Genomic DNA, 24,192 nt, shown 5'->3' on the forward strand with positions numbered 1-24,192 from the left:
GTGTTGAGTTGGTGTAACTTGATCCATGACAGCTGCAGTGGGCTACATTGCACAGCTTCGTGTGTCTAACTCAACGTATAACGTAATGTGACTTTGTAAATGTCTCTATAGCAACGCTTCTCATGTTGTCACAGCTCTGTAAATGGCTATTGTTTTCACCTGCAGCTGTTAGTGCTTTGCAGTTGAAAGCTGCTAACAGCACTGCGAGGTGTCAGGGATCTTATTACGCCATCTCTAATATGGAAATAAATGTCTATTGGTAGTACTATACATTTAGCCTTCTGAAATAAACAATTGCCAGCAATTCTGTCTCATAATTTATTAGTTTTCTCAGCTGAATATTTCTTTGACACAGAAAAGATTATTTATACCAAACAGTATTACTGATTTCAAACTTAACAACTTAATGATTGAACTGAATGTGTCAAATCATACTAGGAAATATGTTTCTACAGGGATTATCTTTTAAAACTGTTACCTTCAGTGTATGTTTGAGGAAGGGGAGAGGAGGGGGAGATGCATGAGGCAGATGGTAAGTGTGGAAATTGAAGAGGGGTAGGCAGAGATGGAAAGAAAGAGGGGGAGGAGGATATGGTCAGGGTGTTGGGGGAGGAAGATACGGCCAGAGAGAGATGGTGGTGGAAGTTGACAGAGAGAGGAGAATAGGAGATGAAGAGATTGAGAGACTGGCGAGGAAGAGACAGGTAGAGGAGAGAGGATGAAACGAACAGAATGCGGGAGGAAGAGATGGACACAGAGGAGTGTGGGGGGAGTAAGTATTTTCAAATATACGTCAAATTTTCTTCAAACTTCTGCTCTCCTGCATTCACACTTAGCAGGACCTTTGGTGTAATTGTTGAAAGCACTCCTGGAAAGATACAGATGGCATGGGTTGTGAAGCAACCATTGAACTCTAACATATTGTGTTTTTTTGCCACTGCTTTGTCAACTCTGCTCTTGCCCGGAGTCTGGTAGTGTCATTCATTCTGGTGGACAGCTGGTTGTTGGTCATATCCACATAATGTGGTGCACAGAAATTGCAGCAGAGCTCATATATGACATGGTTTCTGCCACAGGTGGTCTTGCTCTGATAGTATAGGATACGCATGTCCCAGGACTGAAGTAAGATGTGGTGGATGTGTGAATCAGTCAAGTATTGCATGTGGGTCTTCCACAGGGATATGACTCTGTGGATATGACCCTGTAGTAAGGAGTTGGAAATAGGTGTGGCTCAGGGATGGACCAGCATGTGATGCAGGTTGGATGAGCTGTGGTATACCTCATTAGGAGGGCAGGAAGGATTTGCCCACCCATTTGCATTTGAGCTTCCTCATAACCAGACTTTGATAAAAGTTGATTCAAGATGTGTTTTCATTGTCGTATGTATGATACATTAACTTAATCATAACCAAAAGTTCATAAAATCAAAGCTTTATGTAAATAAAAGCTAACAGCATTCCAAATTCTGCAGTTTCTGTCTAGCTTTAATATAAAACTGTCCTGTCTTGAGAATAATCTCCATCATAAATATGCAATTGTGGTACAAATTATTCACTGCATGGCCTATTATATAACAAGGTCTCACAATCTCTAAAGTACTCGAAGTATTACATATGAGAGTTCACAACATTCTAATTGCAACCAAAATATTGAATTCCTTTATTCCATAAAAGTTCATGTCCTTCATTCTATGCTGAGAAATGTCAAGAGCACAGTGTTGTAGGTAGGTTGCACCACACACTTGCAGGATAGACATTTCTGCTGCCCTGAAGTAATATTTTCATTCTTATCATGATGACAATTGTGCATATTTTGAGGTAAAAGTTAAAGACAGCTCCCTTTTTTTAAAAAAACAATGTGGTATATTCACAACACTCATTAACTTTACAAAAATCACACAAATTTACACATTCATTCATTATTAAATATTAACAATTGTATATTATATATATTTATGTATATGTATATAAATGCATACTAAGTCATCATGCATATCACACTTGCACTTTTTCACTTGTAAACAGTCAGTACTGTAGAACATTGATTTTAATAGACTGCACAATTCATTCACTCACATATTGTCCAGTCTATACAAACATTGACTGATCGCAAAGACAGAGTTTAAAGCTATTTATAGTTTGAGCACATACACATTCATTAGGGCAAGAACACACTTATAACCCACTTATGTGGATACGCAAAGTTGCAAACGCACACACACACACACACACACACACACACACACACACACACACACACCACTCAGAAACACTACCCACTTGACTTCAACACAGAAGTTCAATTCACTTGTGTAAACTCAAAGGCAGGTTGGTCTGCATTTCACAATCATTAATTTGTCCTTGAGCATTTTTGTGACCAGGAGAGAGGAGTCAATTCTTTTTTTGTTTTCATTCACTGTCCTGGCCTTCACTATCACTGTCACTTTTATCTGAAAGATAAAGTAAAGAATATTATATAGTGTTTTATTATCCTTCTGAGACATGTGACTATAGCAATATTTTTAAGATTGAAAGAGAGACCATGTGTTGGAAAAAGGTCTGAAGTAACTATCCATCACAATAATACAAATAATTATCTTCCAGAAACAGAAAAGTCAGAGCAGAAAGCTAAATTCAAAAGAAAATACAAGATATGGATGTAAGGAAAATACATAGGATAAAAAAGGGATAATGTGGATGCTCCTCTTCTGACATATTCATTAGTTGTATTATATGAAAAATTCAGTTGTTTAACTGTTAAATTACAAGAAGGCAAAATGTTTGGCTAGTGCTTATTCTCTGGAGACAAACTTACAAGTACACCACACAGTAAAAGTAGAACAAACTATCCCTAGCTTTTGGAACTTGTATGAACCGTTTCTGGAAGGGACGGATTAGTTGGGAAGGTTAGGGTGAGGAGCAAGTCACTCAGATGCCAGATTAAGAGAGACTCAACTGTTATGAGGACACAATGGCCAGTAGTGTATTATGAAATACCTGTTGTCTTAGTGCAGTGCATATTAACAGCGTTTCCCGTTACCATATTGAAGAAAATAGACACATATATCAGAGAAATTGTCAACAACACATTCCAACTCGTTACCAAAAACCGTCTGATAATGCGGAGGTAGTTTTTTGATCCCACACATGTAGCGACTTGCTGATACTAAGTCACATTTAAAGAGCAATCGCCAAAGCAGAACAAACAAAAGGAAACAAAAAGTAGCTTTCTTGGTGGTAATCTATAAAGGGGGAGAAATTTAAACAAATGCAGATGACTGATTAGAAAATGGGTGGTAGGTGTGTTTCCCAACCAAGCTTCTTAGTGCTGTTTTCTAGGTCGCATCTGCGACTGCAAGGCATGTCATTTGTTGGCAACATATGCCAACTGGATGGACACATCCCTGTTAAGCAGTTCGAAACACAAAACACCTTCTCTGCGTCACCAAATGTATATCAATAACAATCATTTTTGTGGACATACAAAGGCCATCTTTTGAAATAATGTTATGCTTACCCATTACTTTTCCCTCATGAAGTTACCATACGGTACTTCAAATCGCCATCAGGCCGCACCGAGTACGTTTATAGTGACATCATTAAGCTATTACAGTAATAAACTCGTTTTCGACTAGATTTTTCTCTTCCCTTTCTTTTAACCTCGATATGGCTATTGAAGGCAGTATTGCACGAAGGTCAACTGGTCATCACACTTGCCAATTATCGGACACATTGTCATCAACCATAGTAGTAAATCGCAGAAACGTCAACGTGTTTATCTTCCTGAATGTGGTGATTAATTTACACCAAAATGATCGTACTTGAGAAGATACAACACTGACTTTCTCGATATCACTCACTCGGTACAATGCACAGGTGTGTCAAATTGCCTCCACTGCTTTCACGATTTTATTAAACACAAACAGCACACAATGTCACAAATGTCAGACTTTACTCCGTTGTAGACTCCGTTTTCTGATGCATACACTGTGCTCCTCATAACGTCAAAAATGAGAAATATTCAAGTTGTCATAGCACGATGTATTATACAAACTTGAACAAAATAAGAGCATACTTAAATATGCTTTTAGCAACATGCTATGCAAAATCAGCACGGAGTATGCTGAAACATGGTATTACACCACACACAACGATGCGTAATGTTATACTTGCTAATTCGAGCACAGAAAAGTCTGCTGGAAATCATAAGCTACATGCCCATTGCGTCGCAGTACGTGGCCGGATGCCAGGCTATACGAAGCGGCCGCTGTCTGATGGTGCTGAAATTGGTCTTACCACGACAGACACCCACAAGCCCATTCACAATCTTATTTTCGCAAGATTTTTCTTTCCTGGCTTTTTAGGAAATCAAAGAAACAGTCTCTTGACATTCTGTCAGTTGATGCTTTTAGCAGACAGACGAAACATGATGCTAACACACGTGAAATTCGGTTTTTGGTTTGACTGAGGCTAGTTTGTAATGTCTAAGGTGTTGGTTGGTTCCCACTGGGGGTACCTGTTTCTAAGAGTCACAAACATACGCTCTTTACCTCCAGTCATGCCAAGTAAAGAACTCAGGACTGTGCTGTGATTCCAAATCAACATTAAACATGTCCATTCCCTACTGACTGGAACGGAGTTGGAATAGTTCTGGCTGACAGAGGCAGAAGTTGCAGCTTGCAGAAACTCTATCTCTAGTAAGCTTTCTTACACTAATAATGTTATTTTAATTCATGCACCAGTTGTCATGTTCATAGGACCTACATTTCTTATTTTAAGTGACTTGAGATTTTAAAAAAAATAGCACTGGACTAGGAATCGAGCTCCAATTCCTTTTTCTCTGGATGTGAATTCTTCGAGATGGGACTGTTCTATCATTTCGTTGTTTCCTCACGAAGCCAAACTCTTCTAGGTCTCTACTAACGACGCTATCCTAACTACTAGTGAAAGAAAATTCGAGAAATGACACCTCTGTGTCTTGGGTCAACAACCACAATATTTGTTCAGAACAGAGTATTCTATCTGTCCTTCCAGCCTTCCCCAACAAAGTCCTCAAAGAATGCACACATTCCAAAAGCTAGGAATATCCATCCTCCAGTCAAAACAGTCCCGGCAAAGTGTGGCTTGTGGACCTTACCCCTCCAGACAGCAATTCCCCCTCCAACTCTACTCATACTGGGTGTTCATGGTCACACCACAGCGCATGATGTGCTTATTTATCTGCAGTCGAGAGGAGCAGTGTCTTCCTTAGACTACTTCCTCATAGCATGCACTCTCACAGCTTCAAAGGCATTGATTTCTCTCAGTGATTTATTCAGAGTTACTCTTCTTAATATTTGTCTACTACTCAGACTGTCAGTTTAGTTGCTAATGTGGCTATTATTCTGGTCTTATTTCTGTTTATTATGATGGCTTTTACAGCTATTGAAAATGTCGGGGGGAAAAACACTGAAAACCATTTTTCAATGATGAGTGAAAGACTAAGATCTTTTGTACACAATTCTGATGAAAAATCCAAATGTTTAATATGTAAAAAAGGGATTAAGTCAAAACAAAGGCAGTAATTTCATTGGACATGTCTGTTTTCTCCATGTACAAATGCCTGGCCATTACACTTATGACAGGCAATGTGCTTTAGTGGATAAGTTAAAAATAAAAATAGAAAAGTTACGTGAACCATCAAGTCTTAGAGAAAAGTGTTGAACTGCTCGTATGCAATATGCCCAGTATTCAGAAATGATCAAAACTTCTTCGTTAATGACATACTCATGAAAGAATGTGCAATAGATATGGCAAAAGCATTTGTTTAGGATGACGTTGCTAACATTTAAGAATAGTTGATCTGTAATATAACACTGTAAAAAATCTATTTCCTGATATGGGTCACTGCAGGAAATAAATATTGTAATTGCAAACTGTCAGCCACGAGTACTGATCAAATGGATCTCTGTCAAGAATTAATTTTTATTCACATGATAATAGACTTCTATGCACAAAGAATTAGTTGATTTATAATGCGTTTGCAATGAGTTGTGATTTTCAATGTTTGGCTCTCTGGAAGGGACATGATTCCATTGTCCAGGTAACACCAACGGTGAGCCGGCTTTTCCTACCAGGCCACCAGCAGTTTAGTTGGTGAAGCATCTCTGTTTCCAGTCCATGGATAAACTGTACCACGTGGTCAGGCATTAGATGCACCTATGTTCATTAGCTCATGTTGTAAAGTGGTATTTTGTGGTGTTGATGTATTCTGCAATAATCAGGTATTGTGAACAAATGCTTTGTGTTGGTGTTGCATTAATAATTACAGTGAAACACATCTGAGCATGAGATTCACAATAAAAGTGGTTGTCCAAGAACAAGATAATGTTCTGCTGCAAAATGTACCCTCAAATTCGACAATAGTAATGGACAATGTGCCTTACCACTCCATTGTGATGGATGAAGCTCCAACAGTGCAATGGAGGAAATCAGATATTTTGCTTTGGGTACAAAGAAATGTTCTATTGATTATAATTGAACATAGCATTGAAAATTGAACATTCTAATGCAGTTAAATTGTGACAGGATCATAGAACTGTATCACTAAACAAGCAGCTAAATGAATAACAGGTAAATAGTTATGAAAAAGCCCTTATCAATATAAAAATAAACGTGTAACCTCCTCACTTATATCACTGCAAAACTCACTGCGATTCTCATTCCATCAGCTACTGATGGTCATTAAAAGTTACATTATTTCATTTAGTGGGAGAAGCAAAGAAACAAAGGTAACAGGTTTTACCGAAAATGTGTAGCTGATGAAGCTTGAAGCTTGTTTGAGTATATCACAAGGAACTACAAGCACCAGCAGTGACAAGAAAAGTGCAGTGCCTACAACCCCCCCCCCCCCCCCTCCAGTGCTTCAAAAAGGAAAGTTGACTTAAGAGTTTATGAAGAGCTCAGTGTAGAAAAAGACATGGATACGAATATAATTGTGGAGTTCAGTATTTGGGCTTGTGTTCTAAGTGAACCAGTGAGTTATTCTCTTTGTGGTGGTGCAGTAACACTGCCTGAAGATGAATCAGATAGGAAAGGAATTGTTTGTCATTTACATATTTCCCATCAGAACTGCGAATTCTCGAAATCGTTTTGCACATCAAGCAAGTGCAAAAACAACTTGTGTACTGATAACATAAGATTAGTATATGGACTGAGGTGCATTGGGAAGGGTCGGGCAGCTGGGAAAATGTTATGCAGCATCATGAATTTGCCAGGTCCTCCTACAGAGTATGAACACTACACAAATGTCATTGGTGATTGTGTAAAGCAAGTGGCTACAGATTCCATGATATCTGCAACAAATGAAGCAGTGGAAGCAAGTGATGGTTGCACTGATATCAGTATTGCCTTTGGTGGTTCCTGGCAGAGATGAGGACACAAATCTAGGAATGGAGTCGCAACGGCAACAAGTGTCGACACAGGAAAAGTCCTGGGTCTTGAGATTTTGACAAAATATTGTCAAGGATGCACATGTGCTGGCTTGGATAGAGAGAGAGTAGAAGCACATAAGCCAAACTGTGGAAAAAATTATGAGGGAACAAGTGGAGGGATGGAAGTGGCTGCTGCAGTAAATATTTTTCAGCGATCTGAGGAAGAAAGGGGAGTTAGATACACTCAGTTCTTAGGAGATGGAGACAGCAAGTCTTTCAGAGCAGTAGTGGACAGCAAACCTTACAGTGTGCCTATAACTAGGCCACGTGAAAAAGAGAATGGGTGCACGTCTCAGACAGTTGAAAATAAAACTTGGCAACACAAAGCTATCAGATGGTAAAATAATAAAAGGTCCTGGCAGACTGACTGACAGGGTGATAGATCAGTTTCAAGATTATTATGGCAAAGCTATCAGGGACAACACCAATGATTTGCACAATATGGTGAGAGTGGTAAAATTTCAACTGATAACAACCCCGAAAATTGGTTGTGTCCTTCTCCTCCTGAAACATGATGCAAATATAGAAAATCTGAAGCTGAAGGGTCTCTGACCGATTTTAAGCATAAAAACAGTGTGCGTCAAGCAGTAATGAAGGCTCTGAAGCCCATATTTAGAGATCTGGCCCATCCAGATCAGTTGAAAAGGTGTTTGCATGGGAAAACACAAAACGTCAACGAATCTTTCAATAATCTTCTCTGGACTCGCATACCAAACAGTGTATTTGTTGAGATGAAGACCCTACAGTTAGGGACGTATGACACTGTTATCACATTTAATAATGGATATAGTGGCAGACTGAGAGTACTTGAGAAGCTGGGAGTGATTTTGGGGAAGCATACAGTGGAAGGTCGTCACAAAGTGGACATTGGAAGAGTGAAAAAAGCTGAGGTTCCAGCAAAACATGTGACCAAAGAGGCAAGGAAAAGGAGAAGGCAGCTGTTACTTGATAGAACTCATGTTGAAGATGACCTAGAATATGGAGTAGGGTGTTTTTAATAACATCATGTAACAATAAAGGTAAGAAATTTCATAGGAAAACTTTAAACGTCCTTTTCTCAGTTTATACATTTTTCACTACAAATACCCTGTTTTCTCATAACCTATTCATCCTATTACACTGAAACTTTTGCAGGGTCCTGCACAACTATCCAGTAAGCCATGGATCTACAACCAAGAATATACGTTCAGTTAAGCTATTTTTATGTATATTCATGTTAACAATGTTTTTGCACAAATGCAAGCGTTGAGTAAAAAAATTTGTAAAACCTTTTGTTTTGATGCAAAACCTTCCATCGTAGATCAGTAGAATAAAGAGTCAGTTGTTAATATATGGCAGAAATTTTAAATCCATATCTACAACAGTCTCTGAGATAATCGGTCATTAACATTGGTGAATTAACATGGGCGAGATAGGGGCCCAGGTCTCTCCTTAAAATTATAGTTGCTTGAGTATTGTGGTAGATGTGGAAGTTTCACTTATTACTCATATGGCAAAATAATCTCCTCATTGTGTGCTATAGTTTTTGCAAAATCCTGTTTTGATATCTCACGCCATTTGTGAGTTGCAAGGAATTTATGAAAATATTATTCTGGCTTATTCACCATCACGTGTTCTTGGCAGAGCTCTTTACGTACATTCCATTTTATCAACATTGGAGAAGATAGCGATATCGTTCCAAGTATAAAGAATAATTCAGTATGTTATCTAATATTTTTTAAGAAAAAGAATTATAAACGGTTGAGATAGCATAGAATATTTCTTTATTTAAGAAAACCACTTTTAGCAGTCTTTATTGCAATCTTCAGGTCTTAAAAAACTTTTTGTTGTAAAACATTTTTGTTTCATGTTGAATTTCACACGTGAGATATGAAGTCAGTCAGGTTCAGTGTAAAATGAACATGTTTTACAACAAAAAGATTTTTGAGACCTGAAGATGATGGCAAAGTCTGTTAACCAGATGTGTTAGATAAAGAAATATTTTATGGAATCTTGGCTACTGCATCGTTTTTTACATTAAAACAGATCACCTTTCAGTACTCTCAAAGTGAGAAAATTGTATCTAAATTTCATACAGAGCAAGATATGATTTAACATGCACCAAATGCAAATTCAGAGCAAACCCTATTTTTCACTGCTAACTTTAAGAATTTCTTGCAGTAGTTTACTTGATATTAAAATATTACAATAACTATGACCATTAATGAAATGATAGGCAGTTTGTCATGAAGCTATAGATGTTCAGAGAATCAGAGTTCATTACTGAATAGTTTCTGTAAAATCATTTGACAAAGATTGCAGATCGGCCACTTAGCGCTGTCAACTGAGCTTGACGAGCTCCGTGGTGAGTAGGCCTGGAATTATCATCACCTGCTGATGCATTCAGCACAAGCTGGTAACTACACTTCCCTCTGCTCACTGAACTGTTAGAAGCCACAACTTATTTTAAATGCACTATAATTCCATAGTTTGAAACAACAGGTTTGGATATTTTTAATGTTGTTAAAAAGTGTTGACAAAATAGGGGTTTTCAAAAATGGTCTGCAGTTTGTCCTGGTAGTGTACCAGCTATGATCAGTAGCGTAAATAGCTTCATTGGTCCGTTATGAAAAAAATAGAATAAATTATTTAACTTTTCACACTACACTATTCATTGGCAAACACTACATGAGAAAAGTGTGAAAATGCTGTCTGCAATGGAAAATATTAATGAAAATTATTAATATAGTATACTGAGGGAATCCATCACTATTTCATCGAAACTGCCTGTGGGCCCGGGCGTTAGAAGAGGCCCGAGGTATTCCTGCCTGTCTTAAGAGGCGACTAAAAGGAGTCTCACACCTTTCGGCCTTTATGTGATGGCCCCTGTAGGGTTTGACCTCCATTTTTCTAAATTTTCCTGAAGAGCTAGCCAATTGGGGAAGGGTGCCTTACAAGATGCATCATGTCCATTGTGCATTGAGATCATTAGACCACTTTCTCATCATGGCATTGCAGTCCCACTCATCCTCCATCTCTTGAGCAAGGACACCTTCCTGGGTGCATTTACCTCCACCCATTATGCAGTGTCGTTTTCTGCACTGATGAGGACCATGGAATTCTTTGCACCTCATATCCATCACATTAGTCAGTCCGTTGTGGTGGAGCCGCTATGTACCCTATTGGTTTAAGTCCCATGACTACACAGGGATTGCTCTGCTGATGCCTGCACCGTTAACTCCCCACGTATGCCAAGGAGTAGATGCCCGTCACTCTGGGGTATGGGACTCCTGGCAATAGTCATCCAGCCAGGTAGCCTTTACCGTGGCTGGGTGGTGACCTGGGTAGGGCTCCTAGTCAGAGTGGGTGGCATCAGGGCGGATGGTGCGTGATAGAGCACACCACATCATCACTTGCTGGTGATCAAACGCCAGCAGTCTCTAAGCATACCAAGTCTCAGTACAATGCAAAGAAGTATGATCCTAAATCAGTCCCCTCCCTGGCCTCACCATGGGAGGAATGCCAGGCTAAGGTTGGCAGTGAACCTTATTCACCCCAGTACCTCTTATGGGGACTCTTTTGTCTCAATGAAGCCTCAGTTTTTTGTAGAGCATTTAGAGGACAAGTTTGGGGAGGTGGAGGGCTTGTCCAAAATGCAGTCAGGGTCAGTCTTGATGAAAAAAGTATCCTCTGCCCTGTCACGGGCATTACTCGCTTGTGACAAGCTGGGGGATGTTTCTGTTACTGTCACACCTCGTAAGAGCTTAAATATGGTCCAGGGTATTATATCCCACAGGGACCTTCTTTTGCAGTCTGACGACGAGCTGCATGCCAACTTAGAGTGACGAGGAGTTCATTTCGTCTGGCATGTCCATCAGGCTCCGAGGGATAATCAGGTTGCCACCTGTGCCCTCATCCTGGCCTTCAAGGATGACACATGACCTGAGAAGGTCAAGATTATAGTCTACCGCTGTGATGTCAAGCCATATATCCCCCCCTCCCCCCAATGTGGTGCTGTAACTTGGGCCATATGTCTTCCTGCTGTACTTCCAGCATCACGCATTGAGATTGTGGACATCCATCCCATCCCAATACTCCTGTGCCCTGCCTCCCACCTGTGTCAACTGTGGAGAGCATCATTCCCCTTGCTCACCATACTGCAGTATTTTACAATGAGAAAGGAAAATTGTGGAATACAAGGCTCTGGACTGACTGGCCTACACGAGAACAGGAGAACAGTTGTAGCCCCATCAGTTCCAGAAGTTGCAGTCGACTCTCAGAGCCAGAAGACTACACCTGCCTCCTGAATGGTGGGCGGGGGGGGAACTCCCCTGCCTGTTTCTCCCGCAGTGCCTACTTTGGGAGCAATGTCCCCACAACCATCAGGGGCACTAGTCCCCACTTCTGAGCTGGAGCAGCATAAGTTTCAGCTCCTCTCGCTAGGAATGGGTCCTTTGGGTCACTTCCTTCCCAGGTTTCTGCTAGTGGGAAAGATGACACATGCCAGTGACTGAAGTGCCCAAAAGCAGCTGGTTGTAGGGCTTTATGATCATCCTCAGCCCCACAGACTGAATCAGTGAAGCCCTCCTAGCCAAGAAACCCAAGGATCAGCGAGAGAAATCCAGAAAGAAGACCCCCAAGACCAAGGGAATTGTGGTGGCACTCACACCACCGCTGCCTATAAGCTCTGTCTCTGAGGTTGAGGTGAAGATTCCGGCATCTGCTGTGAACCTAGCTCTCGCCAGACCCACAGACACAATGGATATAGCCTGTTCAGGAAATAAGTCGGTGGCAGCATGTGACGCTGAGGTGTAGACTACCTCATTGAGTGTTTCATGCCTTCCAAATGGTTCAAAAGTCTCTGAGCACTATGCAACTTAACTTCTGAAGTGATCAGTCGCCTAGAACTTAGAACTAATTAAACCTAACTAACCTAAGGAGAAAAGGAATACAAACGTCTCAAAAATGATATCGACAGGAAGTGCAAAACGGTTAAGCAGGGATGGCTAGAGGACAAATGTAAGGATGTAGAGGCTTATCTCACTAGGGGTAAGATAGATACTGCCTACAGGAAAATTAAAGAGACCTTTGGAGATAAGAGAACAACTTGTATGAATATCAAGAGCTTATATGGAAACCCAGTTCTAAGCAAAGAAGGGAAAGCAGAAAGGAGTATATAGAAGGTCTGTACAAGGGCAATGTACTTGAGGACAATATTATGGAAATGGAAGAGGATGTAGATGAAGATGAAATGGGAGATATGATACTGCGTGAAGAGTTTGACAGAGCACTGAAAGACCTAAGTCGAAACAAGGCCCCCGGAGTAGACAACGTTCCATTAGAACTACTGACAGCCTTGGGAGAGCCAGTCCTGACAAAACTCTACTGTCTAGTGAGCAAGATGTATGAGACAGGCAAAATACCCTCAGACTTCAAGAAGAATATAGTAATTCCAATCCCAAAGGAAGCAGGTGTTGACAGATGTGAAAATTACCGAACTATCAGTTTAATAAGTCACAGCTGCAAAATACTAATGCAAATTCTTTACAGACGAATGGAAAAACTGGTAGAAGCTGACCTCGGGGAAGATCAGTTTGGATTCCATAGAAATATTGGAACACATGAGGCAATACTGACCCTATGACTTATCTTAGAAGAAAGATTAAGGAAAGGCAAACCTACATTTCTAGCATTTGTAGACTTAGAGAAAGCTTTTGACAATGTTGACTGGAATAGTCTCTTTCAAATCCTAAAGGTGGCAGGGGTAAAATACAGGGAGCGAAAGGCTATTTACAATTTGTACAGAAACCAGATGGCAGTTGTAAGAGTTGAGAGACATGAAAGGGGAGCAGTGGTTGGGAAGGAAGTGGGACAGGGTTGTAGCCTCTCCCCGATGTTATTCAATCTGTATATTAAGCAAGCAGTAAAGGAAACAAAAGAAAAATTCGGAGTAGGTATTAAAATACATGGAGAAGAAATAAAAACTTTAAGGTTCGCTGATGACATTGTAATTCTGTCAGAAACAGTAAGGGACTTGGAAAAGCAGTTGAACGGAATGGACAGTGTCTTGAAAGGAGGGTATAAGGTGAACATCAACAAAAGCAAAACGAGGATAATGGAATGTAATCGAATTAAGTTGGGTGATGCTGAGGAAATGAGACACTTAAAGTAGTACAGCAGTATTACTATTTGGGGAGCAAAATAACTGATGATGTCGAAGTAGAGAGGATATAAAATTTAGACTGGCAATGGCAAGGAAAGCACTTCTGAAGAAGAAAAATTTGTTAACATCGAGTATAGATTTAAATGTCAGGAAGTCGTTTCTTAAAGTATTTGTATGGAGTGTAGCCATAGATGGAAGTGAAATGTGGATGATAAATAGTTTAGACAAGATGAGAATAGAAGCTTAGCCATATATGGAAGTGAAATGTGGACGATAAATAGTTTAGACAAGAAGAGAATAGAAGCTTTCTAACCTAAGGACATCACACAGATCCATGCCCGAGGCAGGATTCAAACCTGCGACCATGGCGGTCACGCGGTTCCAGACTGAAGCACCTAGAACTGCACGGCCACACTGGCCAGCCATGCCTTCCAAGTCTCACGATTACGTCATACTCCAGTGGAATTACGGCGGTTTTTTCCACCACCTGTCTGAGCCATGGCAACTGTTGAGCTTAACACCTGCTTTCTGCATTGCACCCCAGGAAACCTAGTTCCTAGCAATGTGGACCCCAGCCCTTAGTGCTTACAGGGGATATTACAAGAACTGTAACTAACATAATAGAGTGTTAGGTGGAGTTTGCGTTTATGTCCTGAGCTCAGTATGTAGTGAAACTGTGCCTCTTCAAACTCCTCTTGAAGTTGTGGCTGTCAGGATATGGACAACGCAGGAAATAACTGTCTGCAACATATATCTCCTTCCAGATGGTGCGGTACCCCTGAACGTATAGGCTGCACTGATTGATCAACTCCCTAAACCCTTCCTAATTTTGGGAGATTTTAACACCCATAACCCCTTGTGGGGTAGCACCATGCTTACTGGCCGTGGCAGAGTTGATGAAAACTTACTGTCTCAACTCGACTTTTGCCTCTTAAATGCTGGGGCCACCACATATTTCAGTATGGTTCATGGTAGTTACTCGGCCATTGATTTATCAATTTGCAGCCCAGGACTCCTCCCATCTATCCACTGGAGAGCACATGACGACCTGTGTGGTAGTGACCACTTCCCCATCTTCCTGTCACTCCCCCGGCACCATGCCCACGGGCTCCTACCCAGATGGACTTTAAACAAGGCAGACCTCTGCTGTCACCATTTAATCTCCCCCACGCGTTGCCATCGATGTTGTGATTGAGCAGGCCACTACAACATAATTTCTGCGGCAGAAAATGCGATCCCTCATTCTGTAGGATGCCCCTGGCGAAAGACTTGCTTGATGCTCGCCGGAAGTCACTGAGGCAATTAAAGAGCTTCAGCAAGCTCTACAGCGACATAAGTGGCACCCTTCCATAGAGCACCTAATAGCCTTTAAGCGGCTCTGTGCCCGCATTCGCTTGCTTATAAAACAACGGAAACAGGAATGTTGGGAGAGGTACATGTTGACCATTGGGTGCCATACGTCACCTTCCCAAGCCTGGAAGAAGATCAGACCTCCTTTTGGGTACCAGACCCCAGCAGGCGTCCCTGGCGTTAACATCAATGGCGTGCTCTCTACCGACGCAAATGCGAATGCAAAGCACTTTGCTGAGCACTACGATCGACCCTCTGCGTCGGAGAACTACTCCCCCCCCCCCCCCCCCCCCCCCCCCCAGGCTTTTGCACCCTCAAATGGCGGATGGAAAGGAAAGTCCTCTCGTTCACTACATGCCACAGTGAAACCTGTGACGCCCCATTTACAGAGCATGAGCTCTGCAGCGCCCTTGCACATTGCTCTGACACAGCTCTTCAGCTGGATCAGATCCACAGTCAGATGATTAAACATCTCTCATATGACAATAAGCGATATCTCCTCATCATCTTCTACCAGATCTGGTGCGATGGCGTCTTTCCATCGCAATGATGGGAGAGCACCATCATTCCGGTGCTAAGACCCAGTAAAAATCCGCTTGATGTGGGTAGCTACTGGCTCATCAGCCTCACCAACATTCTCCGTAAGCCGCTGGAACGTATGGTGTGTCGGCAGTTAGGTTGGTCCTGGAGTCACGTGGCCTACTGGCTCCACGTCAGGCTGGCTTCCGCCAGGCTCGGTCTACCGCTGATAATCTTGTGTCCCTCGAGTCTGCCATCCAAACAGCCTTTTCCAGACGCCAACATCTGGTTGCTGTCGTTGTTGACTTAAAGCATACAACACAACCTGGCGACACCATATCCTTGCCACATTGTTTGAGTGTGGTTTCCAGGTCCCACTCCCGATTTTTATCCAAAACTTCCTGTTGCTCCGTACTTTCTGTGTCCAAGTTGGTGCCTCCCATAGCTCCTCCAATATTCAGGAAAATGCCATTCCGCAGGGTTCCATATTGAGTGTATCTCTATTTTTAGTGGCCATCAATGGCCTAGCAGCAGCTTTAGGACTGTCAGTTTCACCTTCTCTGTATGCAGATGACTTCTGCATTTCGTATTGCTCCTCCAGTACTGGTGTTGCTGAGCGGCACCTACAGGGAGCCAGTCACAAGATGCAGTCATGTGCTCTAGCCCATGGCTTCCCATTTTCAGCTGCGAAGTCATGTGTCATGCGTTTCTGTCGGCGTCGTACCGTTCGTCTGGAACCTGAACTTTAGCTTAATGATGATCCACTGACTGTAGTGGAGACTTATCAATTCTTAGGACTGGTTTTAGATGCACGATTGAGTTGGCTACCTCACCTTCATCAGCTCAAGTGGGAGTGCTGACAGCACCTCAGTGCTCTCCGCTGCCTGGGCAACACCAACTGGGGTGCAGATTGCTCTATGCTGCTGCAGCCCTACAATCAATCCCGCCTTGACAATGGGGGTCTGGTTTACGGTTCAGTGGTGCCCTCAGCATTGCATTTCCTCGACCCAGTGCACCACTGTGGCATTTGCCTAGTGATGGGAGCTTTCAGAACGAGTCCAATGTCCTGATGGACGCCGGAGTCCCTCAAATACGGATCCCACATGCACAACTGCTCACCAGCTATGTTGCACACATTCATAGTTCTCTCGAGCATCCAAATTACCATCTCCTTTTCCCACCTGTGGCGGTTCATCTCCCTCATCGGTGGCCCAGGTCACGGCTCACGATTGCGGTTCGTGTGCGATCCCTTCTCTCCGAACAAGAGACCTTTGCTTTACCACCTCTACTTGGGGTCTATTCACGTACACCTCCATGGTGTACACCTTGGCCAAAGCTTCATCTGGACCTTTTGCGTGACCCTAAGGACTCTGTTAACCCCGCCGCTCTCCGCTGTCACTTCCTCTCGATTCTTGACGTGTTCTGGGTCTCTGAAGTTGCTTACATCGACTGCTTGATGGCTGATGGTAATGTTGGCCTCGCCTATGTCCACAGAGGCCATACTGAACAGCATTCCTTGCCCACTGGCTGCAGTGTATTCCTGAAGAACTTGCGGCCATATCTCATGCACTTCAGTACATCCATTCCTGTTCTGGTGAGTCGTTTCTTCTCTGTTCTGACTACCTGAGCAGCTTACAAGCTATCGACCAGTGCTACCCTTGCCATTCTTTGGTATCGAACATCCAGGAGTCCATCTCTGCCCTGGAACACTCCAGTCGTTCAGTGATGTTTGTGCTGACCCCAGGACACGTTGGAATCGCAGGCAACGAACATGCTGACAGGCTGGCCAAACAGGCTACATGGAAACCTCTCCTGGAGATGGGCATATCTGAAACTGTCCTGCATTCTGTCTTACACTGCAAGGTTTTTCAGCTTTGGGAGATGGAGTGGCATAACAGCATGCACAACAAACTGCGTGTCGTTAAGGAGACTGTGAATGTGGGGAAGTCTTCCCTGTAGGCTTCTCGCAGGGAATCAGTTGTCCTTTGTCGACTCCACATTGGTCATATGTGGCTGACACATGGTTACTTCCTCCGTCAAAAGGACCCACCTCAGTGTCGCTGTGGCTCCCAAATGACAGTCGTCCACCTCTTGCTGGACTGCCCACTTTTAGCAACTCTGCAGCGGACTTTTAACTTTCCCAGCACCCTACCTTTGGTGTTGGGTGACAATGCCTCAACAGCAGCTTTAGTTTTACGTTTTATTCGTGAGGGTGTGTTTTATCATTTGATCTGAGTTTTAGCTCATGTCCTTTATCCCTCCGTGTCTTCCACCCAAAGGCTTTTAGGGTGGACGTTATAATGTGTTCCAGAGTGGCTGGTTTCTCCATTCTTAATCTCATGGTCAGCCAGCCATAGTAATCTGCTTTCTTGTTTTTAGTATCCTCTCCCTGTTTCTTGCATCTCTCTGTGGTTTTCTTGTCCTGTTGTGTCCATTGTAATGTTTGTTACCCTTCTGCCATTCTTCTGGTTCTTCCTTTCTGCTGTTATTGTGCCGTACATCTTCTTTGTTTTCTTCCTTCTCTTGGGTAATTGTTCTACTGGGAACAAGGGACCAATGACCTCGCAGTTTGGTTCCTCCCCCCCCCCCCCCCCCCCTCCCCACCTTTTACACCAACCAATCATCTCTTTGAAAGCTTAAGCAGTTTTGGCAGAAGAAGGCATGGTATATGGAGATAGAATTCTTCATTCTGAAAAGCGTTAGTTGAGTGCAGGAACCAATTTAGTTCCTTTTTGCCCTTAGAAGTTTTCAAGTTTTTTTAATAAAAAGATAAAACTGGATACTTTACAATTTGAAAAGAAACTGAAGGGGTCACTTTTCTTTATCATAATTAGCAGTTCACTTACATCATTAGAATTTATGTTTGCTTAAAGAGAGTAGGTAGTGCATGCAGTTCAGAATGCTACAACTGGTCAGTGTGGCTGTGTCTGCAGTGAGTGAATGGTTTAAGTTGGAGGGGGAAGCATTGGAGAATAAAGCACTTACTGGAATGGAATAATCTGCGAGTCACACTTTGCCAAGCCTGAGTTAAAGTGTTTGCACTGGCAGTACTTTGAATTCCGCCTCATGAAGGTAAAAACTAGCCAGCTATTTTCTCTTTCTAATGTATCTTGTTAATATTAAGTTTGAAACAAATAAATTCTAGAACAATAGTCTGAAATGTGGGTAACTGTACAATAATGAGTAAAATAGCATCTTGAAAGCTTACAAGGTGCATCCTGGTTAATATATATATATATATATATATATATATATATATATATATATATATATATATATATATATATAATAGAAGGAAACATTCCACGTGGGAAAAATTATATATAAAAACAAAAATGAGGTGACTTACCGAACGAAAGCGCTGGCAGGTCGATAGACACACAAACAAACACAAACATACACACAAAATTCAAGCTTTCGCAACAAACTGTTGCCTCATCAGGAAAGAGGGAAGGAGAGGGGAAGACGAAAGGAAATGGGTTTTAAGGGAGAGGGTAAGGAGTCATTCCAATCCCGGGAGCGGAAAGACTTACCTTAGGGGGAAAAAAGGACAGGTATACACTCGCACACACGCACATATCCATCCACACATACAGACACAAGCAGACATATTTAAGTCTGCTTGTGTCTGTATGTGTGGATGGATATGTGCGTGTGTGCGAGTGTATACCTGTCCTTTTTTCCCCCTAAGGTAAGTCTTTCCGCTCCCGGGATTGGAATGACTCCTTACCCTCTCCCTTAAAACCCACTTCCTTTCGTCTTCCCCTCTCCTTCGCTCTTTCCTGATGAGGCAACAGTTTGTTGCGAAAGCTTGAATTTTGTGTGTATGTTTGTGTTTGTTTGTGTGTCTATCGACCTGCCAGTGCTTTCGTTCGGTAAGTCACCTCATCTTTTTATATATATATATATATATATATATATATATATATATATATATATATATATATATATATATAGAGAGAGAGAGAGAGAGAGAGAGAGAGAGAGAGAGAGAGAGAGAGAGAGAGTTCCCATCTCCGGAGTTCTGACAGGTTGATGTTAGTGGGGAGTATACAGATAACCCGGACGGTGTAACACTGTGCCAAGATGTGCTGGCCGTGCACCAAGGCATGTTTAGCCACAGGGTGATCCTCATTACCAAGAAACACTGTCTGCCTGTGTCCATTCATGCGAATGGATAGTTTGTTGCTGGTCATTCCCACATAGAAAGCTTCACAGTGTAGGCAGGTCCGTTGGTAAATGATGTGGGTGCTTTCACACGTGGCTCTGCCTTTGATCGTGTACACCTTCCGGGTTACAGGACTGGAGTAGGTGGTGGTGGTGGGAGGGTGCATGGGACAGGTTTTACACCGGGGGCGGTTACAAGGGTAGGAGCCAGAGGGTAGGGAAGGTGGTTTGGGGATTTCATAGGGATGAACTAAGAGGTTACGAAGGTTAGGTGGACGGTGGAAAGACACTCTTGGTGGAGTGGGGAGGATTTCATGAAGGATGGATCTCATTTCAGGGCAGGATTTGAGGAAGTCGTATCCCTGCTGGAGAGCTACATTCAGAGTCTGATCCAGTCCCGGAAAGTATCCTGTCACAAGTGGGGCACTTTTGGGGTTCTTCTGTGGGAGGCTCTGGGTTTGAGCACCACCACCTAGAGACAAGGCCGCGGCGCGAAATTCATAGCAGGTCGTGACGTCACTCCAAGCGGGCCACCATGTTGTGTTTCGAAGCGTTTGTTTATCTACACGTTTGTTGGATCGAGTGCTGTATTCGTGCTTTAAACTAGCGATTACAGAGTTTACGTGTAGTGAAGCTGCTGTGAACATGGTTTACAAATGTTGTGTGCCAAGGTGTCGTGGGAATTACGGAACTGGACCGAAAGTAATGTTGTTTTCCTTTCCGAAAGATGCGAATCTGCGTTGGAAATGGCTTTCAGCAATTCATCGGGACAATTTCCAACCCACTGAGCACACGAAGGTATGTAAAAACTATATTCCTAGTACAATTATTATTTTTTTCTGGTAGAATATCTTGCATTTTGGATACATTTTACTAAAATTGTGAGCAAAAGCTAGCAGTAAATAGGCCTAGTATTCGTTTTCAAGTGGCTTTATTTTGGTTTTGAAAACGAAATATAAATTTGTGGCTCGTGTTACTTTTTATTCGTGTTAAATTTCTCTGCAGTTCGTATTTTGTTACGCATTACCGATACGTTTTATTCTCTATTTGTGAGTGGGTGTTGTTTTTCACTCTCGCATTAGTTAGCATGAGTGCTAACGAATGTTGAAACTGCTGTTTTCATGTTTAAAAAGCGATCTCTCTGTATGAAGCATATATTTGTTGTTTTTCTGTGTGTTAGTTTTTCCTGTTAGACATTCGCCAACCCACGAACAAATAATTATCTTTCAACCTAACCTAACTTCAGGTTACGATGCAGAATAGGTGTCTTCACAAACAGATTTCAATGGCGTTCTGTATCACTTGAGCCGCCTCATATAACGACATTCTCGTTAATAACGCATCCAGTTACTTAATCCGTCCGGTATTTTAAATGTTTCAGATGGTTAACTGAAATGACAAGTGTCATTTAGTTCATACAGCACAGCTTGGGACGGAATGTTTAGTTGATATCGTCTTAACATACTTCCAGTTGGATGGTCATGACTGTATTACTGAGGTGTGTCATTTATGTTGGCATCTGTTCAACTTTATTTTGTGTTTGGCATGCGTTTGCTTTGGAGTTGTTGTTCTATCCCAACATGAAATTTGTGCTAGGCATATATCACGACCCTCATTCAGTGTTACCTGCAATGACACAGTTTTAATATGTGCTGGCATAAAAACACCCACAGTGAAATAGTATTCTGCAGCTGTTGATATGTCTTATACCATGACAATGAAGAAACTGTAAAGTCAAAATTATAAAATAATTGCTATGTTAACATGCAGAATCCAACAGATTACTGAAATTTGGTGCCACTTAATCCATAATAGGAACTTCACTCTTATAGTTCCATAAATATCACAGCACTGCTGTAAAACAAGCAGTTCACAGGTATATTCATCATTTACTGATGCCTTGTGAGGTATGCTCCTAGTGCTTATAGTACTAATTAAAAAAAGAATATTAAAATGGAATATGCATGTTGTTGTAGAACATGGTATATTGCTGTTAGGCCTAAATAATTTGTGTACTTCCACTAAGGTGTGACCTGTCAAGCTTATATTGGTGGAAAATGAATGAGAATCCAGTGTTTTCTACTTTCACATACAGACACACATCTCTAGATCATGCTGTATATTGTACTGACTCTCACTACTTTGTTTTAGGTTTGTGAACTTCATTTCACCGAATCTGACATCTGCCGGCATACGGAATGTTATGATGAAGTGAAAGGCACAAAGCTTACTGTCAAGCTTTCAAGACCAAGGCTTAGAGAGGGTGCTGTCCCATCAGTGTTACCAGGCTGCCCAAGCTATTTGTCTACTCCATCCACCAGCTCTCAAGAAAGTGCAGAGGAAAGGAGAGCTAGATTGGACAATGAACATCTTCTACAAGCAATTAAAGACAGTATAGTAACCAAAACAGAGTATGATTCGAGGAAGTTATTTTCTACTTTTGAAGCATTTCTGCAGTGCCTAGAAAGAGAAACCATTCCCAGTGAATGGACCATTGTTAGGAGAAGTGACTGTGTCCTATTTCTATTGCTTACTGTATTGCCTGCTCCATCTGTGTCTGTATCTGTTGTAGTGACAAATGATTTGCAGTTGTCTGCCTATCGAAGTAACACTGAGATAAGAAAGATAGGCAGTAGAAAAATACCACACAAACTTTCAAATATGAATGATTTGTTTACAGTATTAGACAAAGTGAAGGAATTAGTCAGTGCAAAAGAAAATTCATTAAAAAGCCAGTGCCTTCTTATACAGGACATTTTAAATGACATGTGCAGTTCTGTAGATGAAGAAAAACAGAAACAAATTCAATTCTTAAGTGAGCAAGTTAAGTTGCTATGTAGCTGTGAGGAAAACTATAGGTTTAATCCTCACTTTTCTGTATTTTGTTGTATCCTGCATTCTATCTCCCCTCATGCCTATAAATTTTTGAGGTCATCTGGCAATCTTATTCTTCCTCATCCAAGAACTTTACAGAAAATATGTTCCTCATATACTAATGGTCCTCATAATGAACAAAATGAAGGTGCTATGCTCCTGTATATTAAGGAAAGATTTAAATCTTTGCAGGAAAGTGATTGTACCATTTCTTTAATGATGGATGAAATTCATATTAAACCTTATTTTGATTACAAGGGAGGAAACATTGTGGGGGCAGCATTTGATAGTGACAAGGCTGCTACTACAGCATATGTCTTTATGATACAATCATTGCTGTCTTCTTTTGAAGAAGTAGTGCATGTCCTTCCAGTTAGAAACCTTATAGCTGAACAGTGATTTTTGTATGTGAAGAAAATATTATGTGGCCTTCATGACATTGGTTTCAAAGTTATTTGTGTAGTTAGTGACAACAACGCTATAAATAGGAAATCTATCGCACTTTTTAGCTCACCTCCAAAACTCAGTATAGTTTACCCACATCCAGCTAATCCAACTCAGCCACTATTTTTTATAATTGATTCTGTCCACATCCTTAAGTGTATACGTAATAATTGGGTTAATCAAAAGGACTCTCAAGTTTTGCTCAAATATCCACAATTTGATGGAAGCAGTGATGATAGTCAGGTGTTAATGGCATCTTTTGAAGCACTGAGGCAGCTTCATAAGATTGAATGTAATGGTCTACTTAAGCACTCTTATGGTCTTTCTTTGAAGTCTCTTTATCCATCTTCACTTGAGAAACAGAATGTGAGCCTTGTTTTACAGGTATTCAATGAACATACAGCTGAAGCCATTTCAACTGTAGGAGAACAGAAAAACTTGTTACATTACCAGACCACTGCAGAATTTATTAAAATTATACTTACATGGTGGAAAATTGTAAATGTTAAGACAGTTCACAAAGGTGTTCGACTAAATGATCTCTTCCAGTGCCCTCTGTCTTTAAGTAATAATGATGAAAAATTAGTTTTTTTGGAAAAGTTTCTTGTGTGGCTCGATAAGTGGAAGGACTTAGGCCTGAAAAATAATACCCTTTCAAAAGATACACATATAGCTCTGACACACACAACCTATGGTTTGATTGAGATGGCAAGGTACTGTACTAAAGAGCTCGGTTTCACGTATTTTTTGCCTGGAAAAATTCAAACTGATTCTCTGGAAGCAAGGTTTAGCAGTTACCGATCAATGGCTGGCTCTCAGTATCTCATATCTGTGAGACAGATTTTTGAAGTGGAAGCAAAGATGAGGATGCAAAACATGTTACCACTCATGTTGAATTCAAGTACTTTTGGTAAACTGCCTGTTGCAGAAGGGTTCATCTTTAATTGTAATGATGACGCAAAAGAGACTATACAAACAGACTCTGAGTTTATGGTTGACATTATGTATTTGGAGGAAGATTTCAGGCAGGCAGAAACATACCTTCCAATATTAACATATTTAGCAGGGTATTGTGTTCGCAGTGTACTGAAGAAACAGCAGTGTGAGGTGTGCAGCAAATACCTTCTCTTAGACAAAGAAATGTGTCTGCATGGTGAACAACACCTTAGTTTAATCAAAAATTTGGACAGGGGTGGTCTGTTTTTCCCTCAGCCTGATGTTGTGA

General features: G+C 41.5%; 1 protein-coding gene across 1 annotated transcript in view; it reads right to left on the reverse strand.

The window, feature by feature from the left end:
- Nucleotides 1-1,837: 1,837 nt before the first annotated feature.
- Nucleotides 1,838-24,192, reverse strand: part of LOC126457613 (sushi, von Willebrand factor type A, EGF and pentraxin domain-containing protein 1) — a 336,391-nt gene continuing 314,036 nt past the window's right edge. The window contains exon 62 of the mRNA XM_050094068.1: nt 1,838-2,449. Coding sequence (XP_049950025.1) covers nt 2,409-2,449 — 41 coding nt within the window. The 3' untranslated portion in view covers nt 1,838-2,408. The remainder of the gene's footprint in view (nt 2,450-24,192) is intronic.

Source organism: Schistocerca serialis, chromosome 2, assembly GCF_023864345.2.
Source record: "Schistocerca serialis cubense isolate TAMUIC-IGC-003099 chromosome 2, iqSchSeri2.2, whole genome shotgun sequence".
In the NCBI taxonomy this organism is placed as follows: domain Eukaryota; kingdom Metazoa; phylum Arthropoda; class Insecta; order Orthoptera; family Acrididae; genus Schistocerca; species Schistocerca serialis.